The following is a 16,753-nucleotide window of genomic DNA, read 5'->3' on the forward strand; positions in this document are numbered from 1 at the left end:
TAAAGAATGACACGGGATGGTTTCCTGCAGTCATCTTCAGGGTCAGTGACAATTTTTCAGATGACAAGATTTGGGAACAAGCCCTTTTTGTATTTTCTGTACATCAGATATTCTAACTATGTTTAATATGCATGATGTGTGAATTTTTGACTGACTTCATCCTTATTCTCAAGCCCAACTATCTCAGAATTCCTCTTTTACTTCTTGTATCAAATTATGTAAAGCTGCATGTTGGTTTCTTTTTGTTTTGTGTTTTTTTTAATTTATCTAGACACACAAGAAGCAAATATACTGTCGTGTTGTGTAAGGGAATATGGAGAAACAGGAGTTTTGGATGAAGAAAGTGATGAACAAGCAAGAGGTTCAGTTAATTTTAAATGACAGATTTATTATCTTGAAAACCTTTTGACCTGAGCTAAATGTGGCCTTCATTTATTTCATTATCCCATGCAAGTTTGATTTATTAAAATATGAATTTAACAGGGAAGAAGCACTGATTTATTCCAGCTTTTCAGCCACAACTTTTCAAGCCTTAGATGAGTGAATGTCAGTTTCTCCGGAGACAAGCAGGGAAGATGCAGGCACATTGGTTGGTGAAGTCTGAGACTGATTCTGTGTGACGGTGCTCTCTCCTAGCTATAGTAAGCTTTTGGCTTATTGAGCATGTGCAAGGTCTCCCGCCTTCAGTGGCCCCTCCCCTTGCCCTGTCAGTTTTTTCAAAGCTGCTCCTAACGGTCGCAGCTCTCCTCATACACACTACAATTTATTAAATTTGTTGCATAAAAAAAAGGAAGAAAGAAGACAGATATCTCACAATTCTCTTTCTATCAGAAAAAAAAAATCAGATTTTTTCACAGAGCCCACCTGAGGAAGAAAAAAAAAAAGGAAGAATCAACGTTCAACAGAATCAGATCTCTCAGACTGCTGCGGAGTCACTTACATCTCTCTGGACATAGGTATCATCTGAAGCGGTTTTAAGATTTTCTTATAAGATGCCAAGTAAATGATATTGCAGTAAGCAAAATCCCCACTTAAGTCTTCAAGAAACGTGAACATAAGAATTGCTGCTGCTGGATCAGACCAGTGGTCCATTGTGCCCAGCAGTCCACTCCCGCCGCGGCCCTTGGGTCAAAGACCAGTTTCCTAACTGAGTCTAGACTTACCTGCGTTCGTTCTGGTTTAGCAGGAACTTATCTAACTTTGTCTTGAATCCCCTATGACAGCCTCAAGAAGAGCGTTCCAGCTTTCTGGGTGATGAAGAACTTCCTTATGTTTGTACGGAATCTATCCCCTTTTAACTTTAGAGAGTGCCCTCTCATTCTCCCTACCTTGGAAAGGGTGAACAACCTGTCTTTATCTACTAAGTCTATTCCCTTCTCCCTTGAAAAGAGGAGACTGAGGCCCAGTTTCTCTAACCTCTCACTGTACGGCATCTCCTCCAGCTCCTTAACCATTTCAGTCACTCTTCTCTGGACCCTTTCGAGTAGTACTGTGTCCTTCATGTACAGCGACCAGTGTTGGACGCAATATTCCAGGTGGGGATGTACCATGGCCCGTTACAGAGGCATGATAACCTTCTCCAATCTGTTCGTGATCCCCTCCTTAATCATTCCTAGCATTCTGTTTGCCCTTTTCACTGCTACTGCGCATTGTGCAGACAGCTTCATCGACTTGTCAACCAGTACTCCCAAGTCTCTTTCCAGGGGGGGGGTCTCTCCAAGTACCACACCGGACATCCTGTATTTGTGAATAAGATTTTTGTAACCGACATGCATCACCTTACACTTATCCACGTTAAACCTCATTTGCCATGTCACAGCCCATTTTATGTCACGTTGCAGATCTTTGCAATCCTTCTGTGTCTTCACTACTCTGAATAACTTCGTATCGTCTGCAAATTTTATCACCTTGCTCATCGTACCAAGTTCCAGGTCAGTTATAAATATGTTGAACAGCACGGGTCCAAGCACTGAACCCTGCGGCACTCCACTCGTGACGTTTTTCCAGTCCGAGTACTGTCCATTTATCCCCACTCTCTGTTTCCTATCCGCCAACCAGTTTTTAATCCACGTGAGTATATCACCCTCAATTCTATGGCTTGCAATTTTTCGAAATAGTCGTTCATGTGGGATCTTGTCGAACGCCTTCTGAAAATCCAGATATACAAGAGAAAGAGAAGAACATGCCACTGGTGTTTTAATGTTTGTTCCACTAGTGATATCTCCCCAATTGGTGTCTGTGCCATATGTTCTGAGAATTCTTCGTGAACTTTCTTCCTCCATGTCTGGAATCCTTATCACCTTGCAAATACTGATTTGTGGTTTTACAACACTGTACATCTTCAGGATGGCGACCTTGTAGTTAGTCTTATGCAGAAAGTTGGCAAGGGTAACCTTCCAGCACCCCAGCTGAGCCTAGTTCCCATAGCATCTGTCTTGGTACCAGGCCCCCACATCTCTCCTCCCCCTTCATCCTGCAGGGGTTGTTGCTTGTTATAAATGTTTTATGGCTTTTCAGGGTGCCTTGCATATGTCATACAGCACTGATAATGGCTCAGCACAAATGAACAATGGCCACAGAACCTTGGAGAAGTATCCTCCCAGCAGGGAATGGAGACAAGAACTTTGCAGCAAAGGCCAGCTGGGTTAGCATTTCAAAGGATACATGTGTTCACAGACAGCAAGGTACAGGCTGTTCCATTTGGTTAGCTTGTAAGGAAGGCTGGTTTAGGCTGTGGGAAAATATGCATTTGAGTGTCTGTAATGTCCAGCATCCACAAGTTAGTCCAGTATGTCCAGGTTATCCATCTCACTCAGTAACACTTTCAAGCAGTTTATATTCATTTTGAACAATTAACTGATGTTTGTTTTCTTTTTCCCATCAGTGCAGTCCATTGTTGATGTATACACGGTGCGGCAGTTAAAAGTGAAAGCCTCCCAGCTTGAGGACAAGACCAGTGCTGTCTTTGGAATTGTGTATGCTTATCTTTCTACACTGAACGTGGATGCCGACATTGGTAAAATAGTCCGAAATAGGTGGTAAGCTAACATACCAGCAAGATGTGAAATACCATTCAATTAAATTTTACAGGGCAAAACAAGATGACTTTATCGAACATAACAAAACTGACTTCTTTAGCACTCTCCAGACCAGTAGAGATTAACTTTACGAATGGGTATATATCTAATCATGACCAGCAGGTGGAGACTGAAAACAAAACTTTGGGACAGTATATACTATCCTCCCTTCTCTATTTCCCTCAGTCTTCTTTCAGTCTCCAGCAGGTGTTGAGTGATCTGTACCCATCTCTCTTGGTAGGGCTGTTGGAATTTGTTTAGGGGTTTATTGTCCCTGTTTTTGGCCGGACGGAGCTTGGTCGGGCCCTGTTTGGGGGTCCGTCCGACCTCGGGGGTGTCAAACCCGGCGGGTCACGAGCGGGGTCCCTCCCCCCACTTCCTCCACCTCCCCACATTTTTTTAGAGGAGCCTCAGCAGTAAGCCTTGCCCCCTAAGTCAAGCAAGGCATATTGCTTCGAGAGCCTGTGGAGTCTGTTCTGTAAAAAAAAAAAAAAAAAAAAAAAAAAAAATAATAAAAAATCCTGAGGTAGTGCTGGTCTGAAGGGTTGTTTCCCTTTAAGAAAACTGTATTTTACTGTATTTTTTCATGTAACCAGCACTTTTTTATAGCTAGGTCGCGTCTGGAGCAATTGTGCCCTTCTCCGGGGGAGTAGGCCACAATTTTAGTCCAGCCGCGAGGCACTCGCGGCCGGCCTGAACTCGGCGGTTTGGGTCGGTGAGGTGGTGGAGCTCCGTCGGCAGCGGCTGCAGGCGCCCAGAGCTCCCCGCCGATGGTGCCTCGCGAGTCGGCTTGGAGCAGTGGGGAAGCCCGGTCTTCCACAACCGCCCACGGAGGGATTCCCCGAAGGATTCCCTCTCAGCTGATTTTTTGACAGCTGATGCCGACTTGCCTGTCTTAGCGGCTGAGACTGTTCAGTCTTCTCAGCCGCTACAGGCCATGGAGGGAGCATTTTTGGCGGGAACTTCGCCATTTTCTTTGTCTGGCCCCTCCATTTTGTCTGCAACCTCAGGTGACCTTCCCCCTGTATGGCGAACACAGGGGCAGGTTTCAGCATGGACCCCTGCTGGGGCAGGGAGTCCCTGGGGACCCCCAGGGGTTTTTTGCCCCCAATTTATTTTCTTTCTTTGTGCGGACTTTTGGGGGTCCCACGTGCGCCTGGGGGGTTTCGGGGGGGGTTTCCCTCCGCGCCCCCTATGGCTTTGCCTCCCTCTTTTCGTTTGGCGTCCCCTCTTCCTCCTCCCTCATCCAAGCGCCCGCGGGGGGGCTTGGATTGCGAATTGGTGGGCGGAGGAGCGTGTTGGCCTGGTTGAGGACCTGGCTGCTTTGGCGGGCTTCCAGGATCCTCTAGAGGGGACGCCTGTTGGCAGCGGGGCGGCGGGTTTCCCGTCTTCCAGAGCAGATGCGTCCGTGGTGCGCTTTTTTATTCAGAGGGATGAGCTTTTAGACCTGTGTAGCAGGTCTCCTTGGTGCTGCATTTTTGCAGTGGCGCTGCCGGAGACCCCGCGTATGGGGGCCCCTCTGCTTCAGGGGGTCTGTCCTGGTTCCCGCTCTTTTCCTGTGCGTCAGGATTTGCGGGATTTTGTGTTGGCGCAGTGGCCTATGGGCGCAGTTTCGTTTGGTGTGCGCCTTGGCTCTTGGGTATCCCGTCCCGGAGGGAGGTAGGGCTACCTTAATTTCGCCAATGGGGAACGCGGTGGTCTCGGCACTTCCTAAGCGGCATACCGTGCCTGTTATGGACGGTTCTGCTCTTAGGGTCTCGGAGGCGCGTGCGTTAGAGACTCTTCTTAAGTATGATTTTGATGTCTCTGCCTTTGGGGTCCAGGCGGCTGTTTGTGGGGAGCTAGTCGCTCGCGCCGTGTTTCGGTGGGCTGAGCGTGTCCTGGATCGGGAGTCTGATGACTGGTCTCTAGTGGATCAGGAGGTAGCGAAGATTGCGATGGCTGCCTCGTTCCTCTCAGATGCTCTTTATGACTTGGTGCGGATTTCGGCTAAGTCTATGGCATGGCCGCGCGGCGTATTTTGTGGCTGCGCGCTTGGGCGGCGGATTCTGCGTCCAAAGCTAAGTTTACTAAAGTTCCCTTTAGGGGGTCTTTTTGTTTGGAGAGGAATTAGATGAGTTGATTCAGACTCTGACGGACTCGAAGGTGCCCCGTCTGCCTGAGGACCGTGCCCGCCCTGCGTCTAGGTGTGGGGCTGCCCGGGGGCGTTTGCGGGAATTTCGCAAGTATCGCCCGGGGCGTGGGGCTGCTTCTTTCCCGGCTCAGGGTTCTTCCCGGGGTCGGTTCTTCCAGCGCATGCAGCCCTTTCGGGGGGCCCGTCGGGGGGCAGGGAATCCCTCCGCCGGTTCCCCCGCTTCCCGTCCTGCGCAATGACTCCTTGCCGGCGCCCCCTTTGGTTCCGGTGGGGGCCCGGCTGCGCAAATTTTTCCCCAAATGGGCCGAGATCGCGTCCGATCAGTGGGTCCTTGAGGTGGTGCGGGACAGTTACGCTCTGGAGTTTACCCGCTCTCTGCCGGACCTTTTCCTCGCTTCTCCATGTCAGACTCCATGGAAGACGCAGGCTTTTCGTCAGACCCTTCAGCGTTTGCTAGATCTCGAGGCAGTGGTGCCGGTGTCCCCTACGGAGTGGGGCACCGGCAGGTACTCCATTTACTTTGTGGTGGCCATAAAGGAGGGGACCTTTCGGCCCATCCTGGATTTGAAAGGGGTCAACAGAGCTCTCAAGATTCCGTCTTTCCGCATGGAAACGCTGCGGTCGGTCATTCTGGCGGTTCAGCCGGGGGAGTTTCTTACGTCTCTCGATCTGACGGAGGCCTACTTGCAGGTTCCAATTCGGGCCTCTCATCAGCACTTCCTTCGCTTTGCGATCTTGGGGCGGCACTTTCAGTTCTGTGCGCTTCCCTTTGGTCTGGCCACGGCTCCTCGGACGTTCACCACGGTAATGGTGGTCGTCGCGGCAGCCTTGCGGTCGGTGGGCATCCTGGTTCACCCCTACCTGGACGACTGGTTGATTCGGGCAAAGTCGTTGCAGGAGAGCTCCCGGGTTACGGCTCGGGTGGTGGAGTTTCTCCGGTCGCTGGGCTGGGTGGTCAACCTTTCCAAGAGTCGGTTGGTCCCGGCTCAGCGTCTGGAGTGCCTTGGGGTTATGTTCGACATCTCCTTGGGGAAGGTCTTCCTTCCAGAGGCCCGGGTGAGCAAATTGCAATCTCAGATTCGCCTGCTTTTGGCGTCCCGGGGTCCTTGGGCGCGAGATTTCCTCCAAGTCCTGGGGTCAATGGCGGCGTCCCTGGACGTGGTGAGGTGGGCGCGGGCCCACATGCGTCCTCTTCAGTATGCTCTGCTCCGGAGGTGGTCTCCCCGGAGGCAAGATTTGGATGTTCCGGTTCCCCTGCGAGGCTTGGCGCGCTGCAGTCTGCGCTGGTGGCTCCGGACCCCTCACCTGGTTCAGGGGGTGGGTCTGGATCTCCCGCAGTGGACGGTGCTCCTTACGGATGCGAGTCTCCTCGGTTGGGGGGCTCAGTTTATGGGCCACTCAGCTCGGGGCACCTGGTCCGCAGAGGAGGCCTCCTGGTCGATCAACGAGTTGGAGACCAGAGCGGTCAGGCTGGCGCTGTTAGCTTTCCACTCCCTTTTGCTGGGCAAGTCGGTCAGAGTCCTGTCGGACAATGCCACGGCGGTGGCTTATGTCAATCGTCAGGGGGGCACCAAGAGCACTCCTGTGGCGCAGGAGGCGGCTCGGCTCATGGTTTGGGCGGAGTCCCATCTTCTGGACCTCTCGGCTTCTCATATAGCCGGGGTAGAAAATGTTCAGGCAGACTTCCTCAGTCGTCACTTCCTGGATCCAGGAGAGTGGTTTCTCGGCGCCGGAGCGTTTCGGTTGATAGTGCAAGATTGGGGGCAGCCCCTGATGGACCTGATGGCCACGAGTGGCAACGCCAAAGTGCCCCGCTTCTTCAGTCGTCGCAGGGAAGGGCTGGCCGAGGGTCTGGATACTCTGGTCCAGCCGTGGCCAACGGAGGGGCTGTTGTATGTGTTCCCTCCTTGGCCGCTGGTGGGCAGAGTGCTTCTTCGCATTGTTCACCATCCGGGTTTGGTGGTGCTGGTGGCTCCGGATTGGCCTCGACGTCCGTGGTATGCGGATCTGGTGAGGCACCTGGTGGCGGTTCCTCTTCCTCTGCCTCTCTCGGACGACCTTCTGATGCAGGGTCCCATTCCCTTGTTCGACCCGTCTCTCTTCTGTCTTACGGCGTGGCTCTTGAAAGGGGTCGCCTTAGCAAGAAGGGATATTCAGACAAGGTGATCGCTACACTGTTGGGGTCCCGGAGGCTTTCTACCTCTCGGGCTTATGTGCGGGTTTGGCGTCTCTTTGAGGAATGGTGTCGGGCGCGGGAAGTGACCTCTTTTCGCGCTTCTCTGCCTAACATTCTAGAGTTCTTGCAGGATGGCCTGGATAGAGGCCTGGCTTGGTCTTCTCTCCGGGTTCATCTTGCGGCCCTGTCGACCTTTCGAGGGTTGGTGTCAGGTCAGCGTTTATCGGCTCTTCCTGATGTGATTCGGTTTCTGCGGGCGGCCAAGTTGCTTAGGCCTCCCCTACGGCCCTCGGTTCCCTCTTGGGATCTTAATCTGGTTCTCTCTGTTTTGGTGCGCCCGCCTTTCGAGCCCTTGGACGACTGTTCTTTGAAGGACCTTACTTTGAAGGCGGTCTTTTTGGTGGCCATTACTTCTGCTAGGCGTATTTCTGAGCTGCAGGCTTTCTCTTGTAGGGCTCCCTTCTTGGAGTTGTCTAGGGAGCGGGTCGTCTTGCGGCCTGTTCCTTCCTTTCTGCCGAAGGTTGTTTCTCCTTTTCATGTCAATCAATCGGTGGTTCTCCCGGTCTTGGGTGGTCGGGAGGGCTCTTCTGAGCAACGGCAGCTGCGCAAGTTGGATGTCGGTCGGGTCCTTCGCTCTGATGTGCAGCGGACCCAGGAATTCCGGAAGTCCGATCATCTCTTTGTCCTCCTGGCTGGTCCTCGTCGGGGAGCTGGCGCTTCTAAGGCTACTATTGCGCGCTGGATCAAGGAGACGATTGCTTCCGCTTATCTTCTGAAACAGCAGCCTGTTCCGGAGTTTCTCAAGGCTCATTCCACTCGGGGTCAGGCGGCTTCTTGGGCTGAGTCGTCGCTCGTGCCTCCGGTGGATATTTGTAAGGCTGCGGTTTGGTCCTCCTTGTATTCTTTTGTTAGACATTATCGGGTAGATGTTCAGGCGCGTCGGGACGCGGTGTTCGGTGAGCGTGTTCTGGTATCGGCCCTTCGGGGGTCCCGCCCGTGAGAGGGACTGCTTTGGTACGTCCCATTCGTAAAGTTAACCTCTACTGGTCTGGAGAGTGCTAAAGAAGGAGAAATTAGGTTCTTACCTGCTAATTTATTTTCTTTTAGCTTCTCCAGACCAGTAGAGGTCCCCACCCTGTCTGTTGTTGTTGTTGGGGCTGTTTTCGCGGGCAGTTTTTGTTTTTTGCTGCGGGTTCTAGTATTTTTCTAGGGCCGGGGAGAATTAAAGAACAGCGGCTGTGGCTCGGCTGGCTTAGCTGGCGAGCTGTGGGGACATTTTCCTTCGGGTATTTCTCCTCTGCATTTTCCAACAGCATTTGGGTATGTTATTTGTTACTCCTGTTCGGAGTATTGTTTTCTTCCTGTTTTCCAGTTCTTGGTTCTGCTTGGCTATTCGGCAGACTGAGGGAAATAGAGAAGGGAGGATAGTATATACTGTCCCAAAGTTTTGTTTTCAGTCTCCACCTGCTGGTCATGATTAGATATATACCCATTCGTAAAGTTAACCTCTACTGGTCTGGAGAAGCTAAAAGAAAATAAATTAGCAGGTAAGAACCTAATTTCTCCTTTTATACCGCAAATACCATTAAGTTCTATGCAGTTCAGAAATGATAACTCCCTTCTCATCCCACATATCAGTCCAGAACTTGTGTTATGTCTGTCAGCCAGCAGATGGAGACAGAAAGAAAATAGTTCTGTGTGATTCGCCCCTAAAGGGGACTGTGCAGATCTTGGACTGCTCCTCTTAGACATCTCCTTGGGAGTTCCTCCTAGGAGGAATATGCTCTGTTGGAGATTTTGCAGAGATTTGCTTGGAACTGGGGTGCCGCTTAGCAGTGGTGAGTCCCTCCTCCTCCCCCCCCCCCTATTTTGGAGACAGAGCATTGTTACTTCAGTGTCCAATTTTCCAGTATGCTCCACTAACACACAATTTTTACTCCGCCTGGTTTATGAAACAAACGGTATCTTCTTTGGCATACCACAAGAGTCCTTCTGCTGTTCACACTTTGTTCTTCAAGGTGTTTTCTGCTATTTTGCTTTCTTAGGTTGCTTTAACATCCTCCTTATACTTGTACAATTAGGCCACTTCTACAATTCTCCTGTTTTGTGGATATTTAGTTAGTTTTATAGCCCGTCCTCCCCAGGAGCCCAGAACGGGTTACAAAGATACATACACAGAAGTCGTCATATATTCTTACTTCAGTAGTTTCTCTTTTTCTAGCATTCTTTGCTCTGCTCGCTTGAAATTTTAGTGGGCTGACTTACAGCTATATGCTGCAGCTTCAAAATGAGGTAAATTGAACCTTCTCCAACTCAGTACGGGAGACCTTTTGGGTTTTATTCTGATTTGATTTACTATTCTTTTTTTCAACAGAGTAGAAGCACCTTGTTCCAGCCCTGTCAAAACAAGTTCTAATTTTCTATATGGCTCCAGCTTAGCAGGATTATTTCTCTCAAAGTCCATTAAGCTCCTCATTTAGGGTGTTGCACTTCAGCAAGAATAGCAGGATGGAAGGCAGGAAAACTCTCTCACTCTGGGTGTCCTTGGCCTTTTCGAATTTGCTCTCCTTTTTTCACTGAGCTCAATTTCTTTTTGCCTGTGTGATTATTTTACCTTGGGATGAGTGCTGAAAGAACTTTGGTTGGTACCGTAACTCTTACCTAGGAGGTTCTCCCAGTATCAATGTGGGATTATGTAATGTTCTGCCTTCCTGTGATTAGGGAGATCTTCATAATTATCTGCTGCTGTACCAATAAGCTCACACACAGGATCACTATACAGAAAAGGATGGAATCCAATTAAAGCAAAACTTAAATCTCATAGTTGGTGTGAGCTTTCACAGCAATTTCAGAGGATGAGAAGTAAGACTAATGCTGGGGAGAATTCTATGGTCTAAATGGCAAAAAGAGATGAAGTGGACTTTGGTAGCAACTTCAGCAGTTGGGAAGTAGGTCGACTTCTATGGGCTCTTACCCAAAATTGGTGGGGAGGGATAGAGATTAAGTAGGCAAGTGTTTGGGGCAGACTTGAACAGTTTGTGTCCTGTATATGGCTATTCGACTGGGGAGGGCTTTGACGGCAACTCTAGTAGTTGGAACCTAATGAACAAAGACATAAGAACATAAGAATTGCTGCTGCTGGGTCAGACCAGTGGTCCATCATGCCCAGCAATCTGCTTCCGCGGCAGCCCTTAGGTCAGTGCCCTAACTGAGACTAGCCTTACCTGCATACGTTGAACGTAATTAGGGCAGACTGGATGGACCATCCAGCACAGTTACTTACCAGATTTTAATTTTAGTAGGGCTGTACGTGCTAAATTTCTTTCAATTTTTTTACATTTTACAATTCTTTATTGGAAAACCATGTTGCGCTCTCATATGATACTGTTTTATTTGGAATGGCTATGAGAAAAAAGAGTCAAATATCGTCATATAATAATAAACTTTTATTAGTTATGACATTAGTTAGCCATTCAACATATTACCAACAATTGGAAAAATCATAAGAATCTTAATTCTACATTCTGGTGGAATTTGTTGTGCCATATTTTTAAGATGGAAAGAGTAATAGCAGTACAAAAAGGGACATATAATAACTTTATAAAGATATGGGGGCCATTGGAAAAATATTGTGATGAATAGACATCGTTCCTTTCTGTTCCTTTTCTTTTCTTTCTTAGTTTTATCTAGTGGATTTGGGATGTAATTAAATATGAGATGTTATAATATTGTTGTATAATGTTGCATATTCTATTTTAATTGAGCATGGGATAAAGGGAGGGAGGGGGGAATTTTACATGATTATAGTTCATGTTAGATAATTACAGTGCTATATTGAAATTATTTTTATGATACATTTTTATGCACTTATTGTTTGATTTGAAAATGAATAAAGATCTTTTAAAAAAAATTTTTTTTTACATTTGGGTCATACAATTAATCATGCTGTCAATGGACTTCAGTTCCTCCTGCTTCAGTTGGAGAGCTATGTGTTAGTGAAGGTCATATGAAGAACGTCTAGGTAAGTTGCAGCTATACTCTCTCAAGGAACACAGAGAGAGGGGAGACATGATAGAGACGTTCAAATATGTTACTATGTTACTGGTCATATTGAGGTGGAAGAAGACATCTATGGCAACAAGAGGGCATCCGTTAAAAATCAAGGGTGGGAGATTTCATGGTGACACTAGGAAATATTTCTTCACCGAAAGGGTGGTTGATCGTTGGAATAATCTTCCACTTCAGGTAATTGAGGCCAGCAACATGCTCGATTTTAAGAAAAAATGGGATAAGCATGTGGGTTCACTTCGAGGAAGTGCTTAGGGGGAGGGTTCTTAGAGTGGGCAGACTTGTTGGGCCGATGGCCCTTTTCTGCCATCATATTCTATGTTTCGATATAGATCATATATATAGGTATAGGGAGGAGAGTGTGGCATAGTGGTTAGAGCTCCCTGTGATCCTGGGCAAGTCACTTAATCCTCCACTGCCCCAGGTACATTAGAAATGACCATAAGCCCACCGGGATAGATAGGGAAAATGCTTGAAGTATCTGTATGCAGTGGCGTACCTAGGGGGGGGCGGGGGGGGGGGGCGGGCCGCCCCGGGTACCAGCCCTGAGGGGGTGTTCCCGGCCTTGCCGCTCAGTCCCCCCCCACGCCCGAAGGACCGCTCGCCCCACTGACCTTCCAGCACACCTATGAAGCAGCCCGCAGCAGGATCGCGACGTCAGCAATCCCTCAGCTGCTTGGGCGCTGCTTCCTGCGCCGCGGTCCCGTCCCTCCTCTGACGTCAGAGGAGGGGGCGGGACCGCGGCGCAGGAAGCAGCGCCCAAGCAGCTGAGGGATTGCTGACGTCGCGATCCTGCTGCGGGCTGCTTCATAGGTGTGCTGGAAGGTCAGTGGGGCGAGCGGTCCTTCGGGCGTGGGGGGGGGCAGTAGCTTAAGGTAGCCCGGCGCAGGAAGCAGCTCCTAAGCAGCGCAAAGATAGCTGATGTCGCGATCCTGCTGCGGCTGCTTCATAGGTAGTGCGGGGAGGCCAGGGGGGCAAATGGTCCTTCGGGGTGGGTCGGGGCATCAGGCCTTCAGGGTGGGGCGGGCGGGCGGGCAGGCAGACTTTCAAGGGGGAGGGGGGGTGACAGGCAGGCAGGCAGGCCTTCAAGGGGGGTGCAGGTCTTCGGGGGGGGTGCAGACCTTCAAGGGGGTGCAGGCCTTCAAGGGGGGGACAGGCAGGCAGGCCTTCAAGGGGGGGACAGGCCTACAAGGGGGGGGGGGACAGGCCTACAAGGGGGTGCAGGCCTACAAGGGGGGGGGACAGGCCTTCAAAGGGGGACAGGCCTTCAGGGGGGGTGCATGCCTTCAGGGGGGGTGCCGACCTTCAAGGGGGTGCAGGCCTTCAAGGGGGGGACAGGCAGGCAGGCCTTCAAGTGGGGGGACAGGCCTTCGGGGGGGTGCAGGCCTTCGGGGGGGGGGTGCAGACCTTCAAGGGGGTGCAGGCCTTCAAGGGGGGGACAGGCAGGCAGGCCTTCAAGGGGGGGACAGGCCTACAAGGGGGTGGGACAGGCCTTCAAGGGGGTGCAGGCCTTTGGGGGGGTGCCAACCTTCAAGGGGGGGTGCAGGCCTTCAAGGGGGGGGACAGGCCTTCAAGGGGGGACAAGCAGGCAGGCCTTCAAGGGGGGGACAGGCCTACAAGGGGGTGGGACAGGCCTTCAAGGGGGTGGGACAGGCCTTCAAGGGGGTGCAGGCCTTTGGGGGGGTACCAACCTTCAAGGGGGGGACAGGCCTTCAAGGGGGGACAAGCAGGCAGGCCTTCAAGGGGGGGTCAGGCCTTCAAGGGGGGGACAGGCCTACAAGGGGGTGGGACAGGCAGACCTTTAAGGGGGGACAGGCCTACAAGGGGGTGGGACAGGCAGACCTTTAAGGGGGGATAGGCCTTCAAGGGGGGACAAGCAGGCAGGCCTTCAAGGGGGGGTCAGGCCTTCAAGGGGGGGGACAGGCCTTCGGGGGTGCAGGCCTTCGGGGTGGGTGCAGGCCTTCGGGGTGGGTGCAGGCATTCGGGGTGGGTGCAGGCCTTCGGGATGGGTGCAGGCCTTCAGGGGGGGACAGACCTTCGGGTGGGGGTACAATCCTTCGGGGAGGGTGCAGGCCTTCAGGGGTGGGGTTTAGGCGTTCAGAGGGGGACAGACCTTCGGGTGGGAGGTAAAGTCCTTCGGGGGGTGCAGGTCTTCAGGGGTGGGGTGTAGCCCTTCTGAGGGGGGACAGACCTTCGGGGGAGGGGGGTCCTGGTGTAAAAGTACACAGAGGGAGAGAGGGAAGGGGGGGTTCAAAGATACGTGCATATGCCAGACTTTGGGGGTTAGAAATAATGGGTCTAAAAACAGAGGAGTGGGAGAGAGATGGTGCATAATGGGATTTAGGGAGGGAAGGAACAGAAAGGGAGAGAACTTGGAAACAGGGGATGGTGTGGAGGGGGGATAGAGATACTGGATAGGAGGATAGTTGGGAACAGAAAGGGAGAGATGGTGGATCCTGGGGTGGTGGGGAGTTGAGAAAAGGTGAATCTGTGGATGAAGACAAAAAAAAGGAAAGATGCCAGATCTCCGGGAGAGGGAAGGGAAACGGAAGGGGAGAACAGAGATGACAGACGGATGGTTAGCACGGAGAAAGGAGACCCTGGCAAGCAAGACAACAAGAGCCTGGGACCAACAAGATTTGAATATTGATCAGAGAACAAAAGGTAGAAAAAATAATTTTATTTTCTGTTTTGTGATTACAATATGTTAGATTTGAAAAGTGTACATGAGACAGCTTGAAATGGGAACTTTTCTATTTTTGTGAATGGCAAGGCTGAGTTCAGTTAAAATATATGCTTTATAAGAAAATATAATAATGTGTTTTATAAAGTTTATAAGCATTGCTGGCATACTCGGTGAGGTGTTCCTAGTGTTGGTGGTGGTGGTAGCATGTCAGTGTGTTGAGAGGAAGAGGTAGTCTGGGAAATTCTGCTGAGCAAACTCTGGGCCCATTTCCACCCCCAGTTAGTCCACTCCACTCAACTGGTTCACACACTGAGTGGGTCTTTGGGTGTTATTTCTGGGTAGTTGTTTTAGAATCTCTTCCAGTGGTTTGTCAGTATCTCCTTCTGGTCCAAGGAAGGAAACTTTGTCAACCTTAGCATTGACCTTCAGAATATGTTTGTAACAGCGCTGCTTGTGTGGCATTAGGCTATGTAGTGATCGAAAGAAAAAAACAGACCTTTGCACATTTTTGCACTATATGGTGGGTGTATGAGGAGATTCATTTCCTGCACAGTTGAGTCCATGTGAAGTTACCTTGTGCTGTATTTGACATCTAGCAAGGTCTCTGTTTGGAAGGAAAGATCTAAGCTTAAAAATGAAGTGGCCAGAAGTTATGTTAAAAGTAGATAGCATAGCTGGTTTTAAGAAAGGTTTGGACAAATTCCTGGAGGAAAAGTCCATTGTCTGTTATTAAGACATGGGGGAAGCGTCTGCTTGCCCTGGATTGGTGCACTCAGCAGCAACAAATACTAGTTTTGGCTGGCTCTTTCCCCGCATTTCTCCTCTCTTCCCCACGATTTAATATCCAGTTCAGGCAGTAAGTAAATGCATCGGCAGGGGGGGTCTGGTAAGTCTTGGGGGCTGGGGATGGAAGGTGAGAATCAGTTCTGTAGGCTATCAGAAATTTGCTTAATTATCTACTCACACAGAAAAGCAGTAAAGTCAATAGGTTCTCTGAGTGGGAACAACCTGTTTGATCTTGCACTCTTGTGATTGACCAATTGTTTATCACTGTTTAATTTATCACATTGATTAATTTGAGCACACCTGAGGTGTCCTATGATGGTGTGCACTGCAGGCAGAGGAGCCTTATTGTGTAAAGCACTGGAGAATTCTCTCCTCTCGCTTACCTCTCACGCTGAGGACACCCTGCTTCAGTATAATCATTTATATGATTTATCTTATAAACATTATTACGTGGTCTTTTCCTCAAGTGCTGAGACATCAGGTTGTTCCCACTTGGAGAACCTATTGACTTTTACTGCTTTTCTGTGTGGCTTTAACATTTTTGCTATTCAGTATACCTAAACTATTATTCAGTAGAAAAAATATGGTTTGTTCAATCAAATCCTGTGTGGACATTGGACTTCTATGAGTGAATGTTCTGCTTGATTGAACAAACTAAATTTTTTCTACTGAATAATAGTCTAGGTACAATGAAAGTAAATAGCAAAAATGTTTGAGTAGATAATTAAGGAAATCTTTTTCATATTGCTTGCTTATGGATTGGGAAAAAAGACTGTTCAAGCAAATGTCTCCAGAACTGCTTTAATGGAAAAATGTGATTTTTTTTTTTTAAGTACTTTGTTTTTTTTTTTTTCCATTATTTTTTATTTTCAAATTTTACATAAAGTGTACAAAATATTAAAATACAATTGATAAATACATAGTATCACTTTTATATCTAATACATTATATTTCTAAATTTAAATTTTCTCCCTCCCCCTCCCCCCACCCTTTTATTACTTTAATATATAATATTTTTAATTTTCAAATTTTATAGAAAGTGTATAACATGTTAGAATACAATTGATGAATATTCAATAACATTTTATATCTAATACAATATATTCTAAATATATATTTATCCCTTCTCCCTCCCCCACCCTTCTATTACTCTTCATTCATACATTGCATATTATATAATATATTATAACATATTATGTAGAAATTATTTTCTTTATCCCCCCTATATGTGTGTCATAAAAAAGATCCCTAAAAGAAGAAAAGAAGAAGAAAAATCCTACTATTTATTCATTACAGTATTTTGCCAATGGCCCCCATATTTTTATAAATTTAGTTTCTTTAGCACTCTCCAGACCAGTAGAGGTTAACTTTACGAATGGGTATATATCTAATCATGACCAGCAGGTGGAGACTGAAAACAAAACTTTGGGACAGTATATACTATCCTCCCTTCTCTATTTCCCTCAGTCTTCTTTCAGTCTCCAGCAGGTGTTGAGTGATCTGTACCCATCTCCCTTGGTAGGGCTGTTGGAATTTGTTTAGGGGTTTATTGTCCCTGTTTTTGGCCGGACGGAGCTTGGTCGGGCCCTGTTTGGGGGTCCGTCCGACCTCGGGGGTGTCAAACCCGGCGGGTCACGAGCGGGGTCCCTCCCCCCACTTCCTCCACCTCCCCACATTTTTTTAGAGGAGCCTCAGCAGTAAGCCTTGCCCCCTAAGTCAAGCAAGGCATATTGCTTCGAGAGCCTGTGGAGTCTGTTCTGTAAAAAAAAAAAAAAAAAAAATCCTGAGGTAGTGCTGGTCTGAAGGGTTGTTTCCCTTTAAGAAAA

At 49.0% G+C, this 16,753-nt stretch overlaps 1 protein-coding gene across 3 annotated transcripts in view; it reads left to right on the top strand.

The window, feature by feature from the left end:
• Positions 1-16,753, top strand: part of MEIOB (meiosis specific with OB-fold) — a 53,680-nt gene that overhangs the window by 25,688 nt on the left and 11,239 nt on the right. For all 3 annotated transcript variants that reach the window (XM_033962535.1, XM_033962537.1, XM_033962536.1), the window contains 2 exons: positions 272-361; positions 2,885-3,038. In XM_033962535.1, coding sequence (XP_033818426.1) covers positions 272-361; positions 2,885-3,038 — 244 coding nt within the window. The remainder of the gene's footprint in view (positions 1-271; positions 362-2,884; positions 3,039-16,753) is intronic.

This window comes from Geotrypetes seraphini, chromosome 11, assembly GCF_902459505.1.
Source record: "Geotrypetes seraphini chromosome 11, aGeoSer1.1, whole genome shotgun sequence".
NCBI lineage: Eukaryota > Metazoa > Chordata > Amphibia > Gymnophiona > Dermophiidae > Geotrypetes > Geotrypetes seraphini.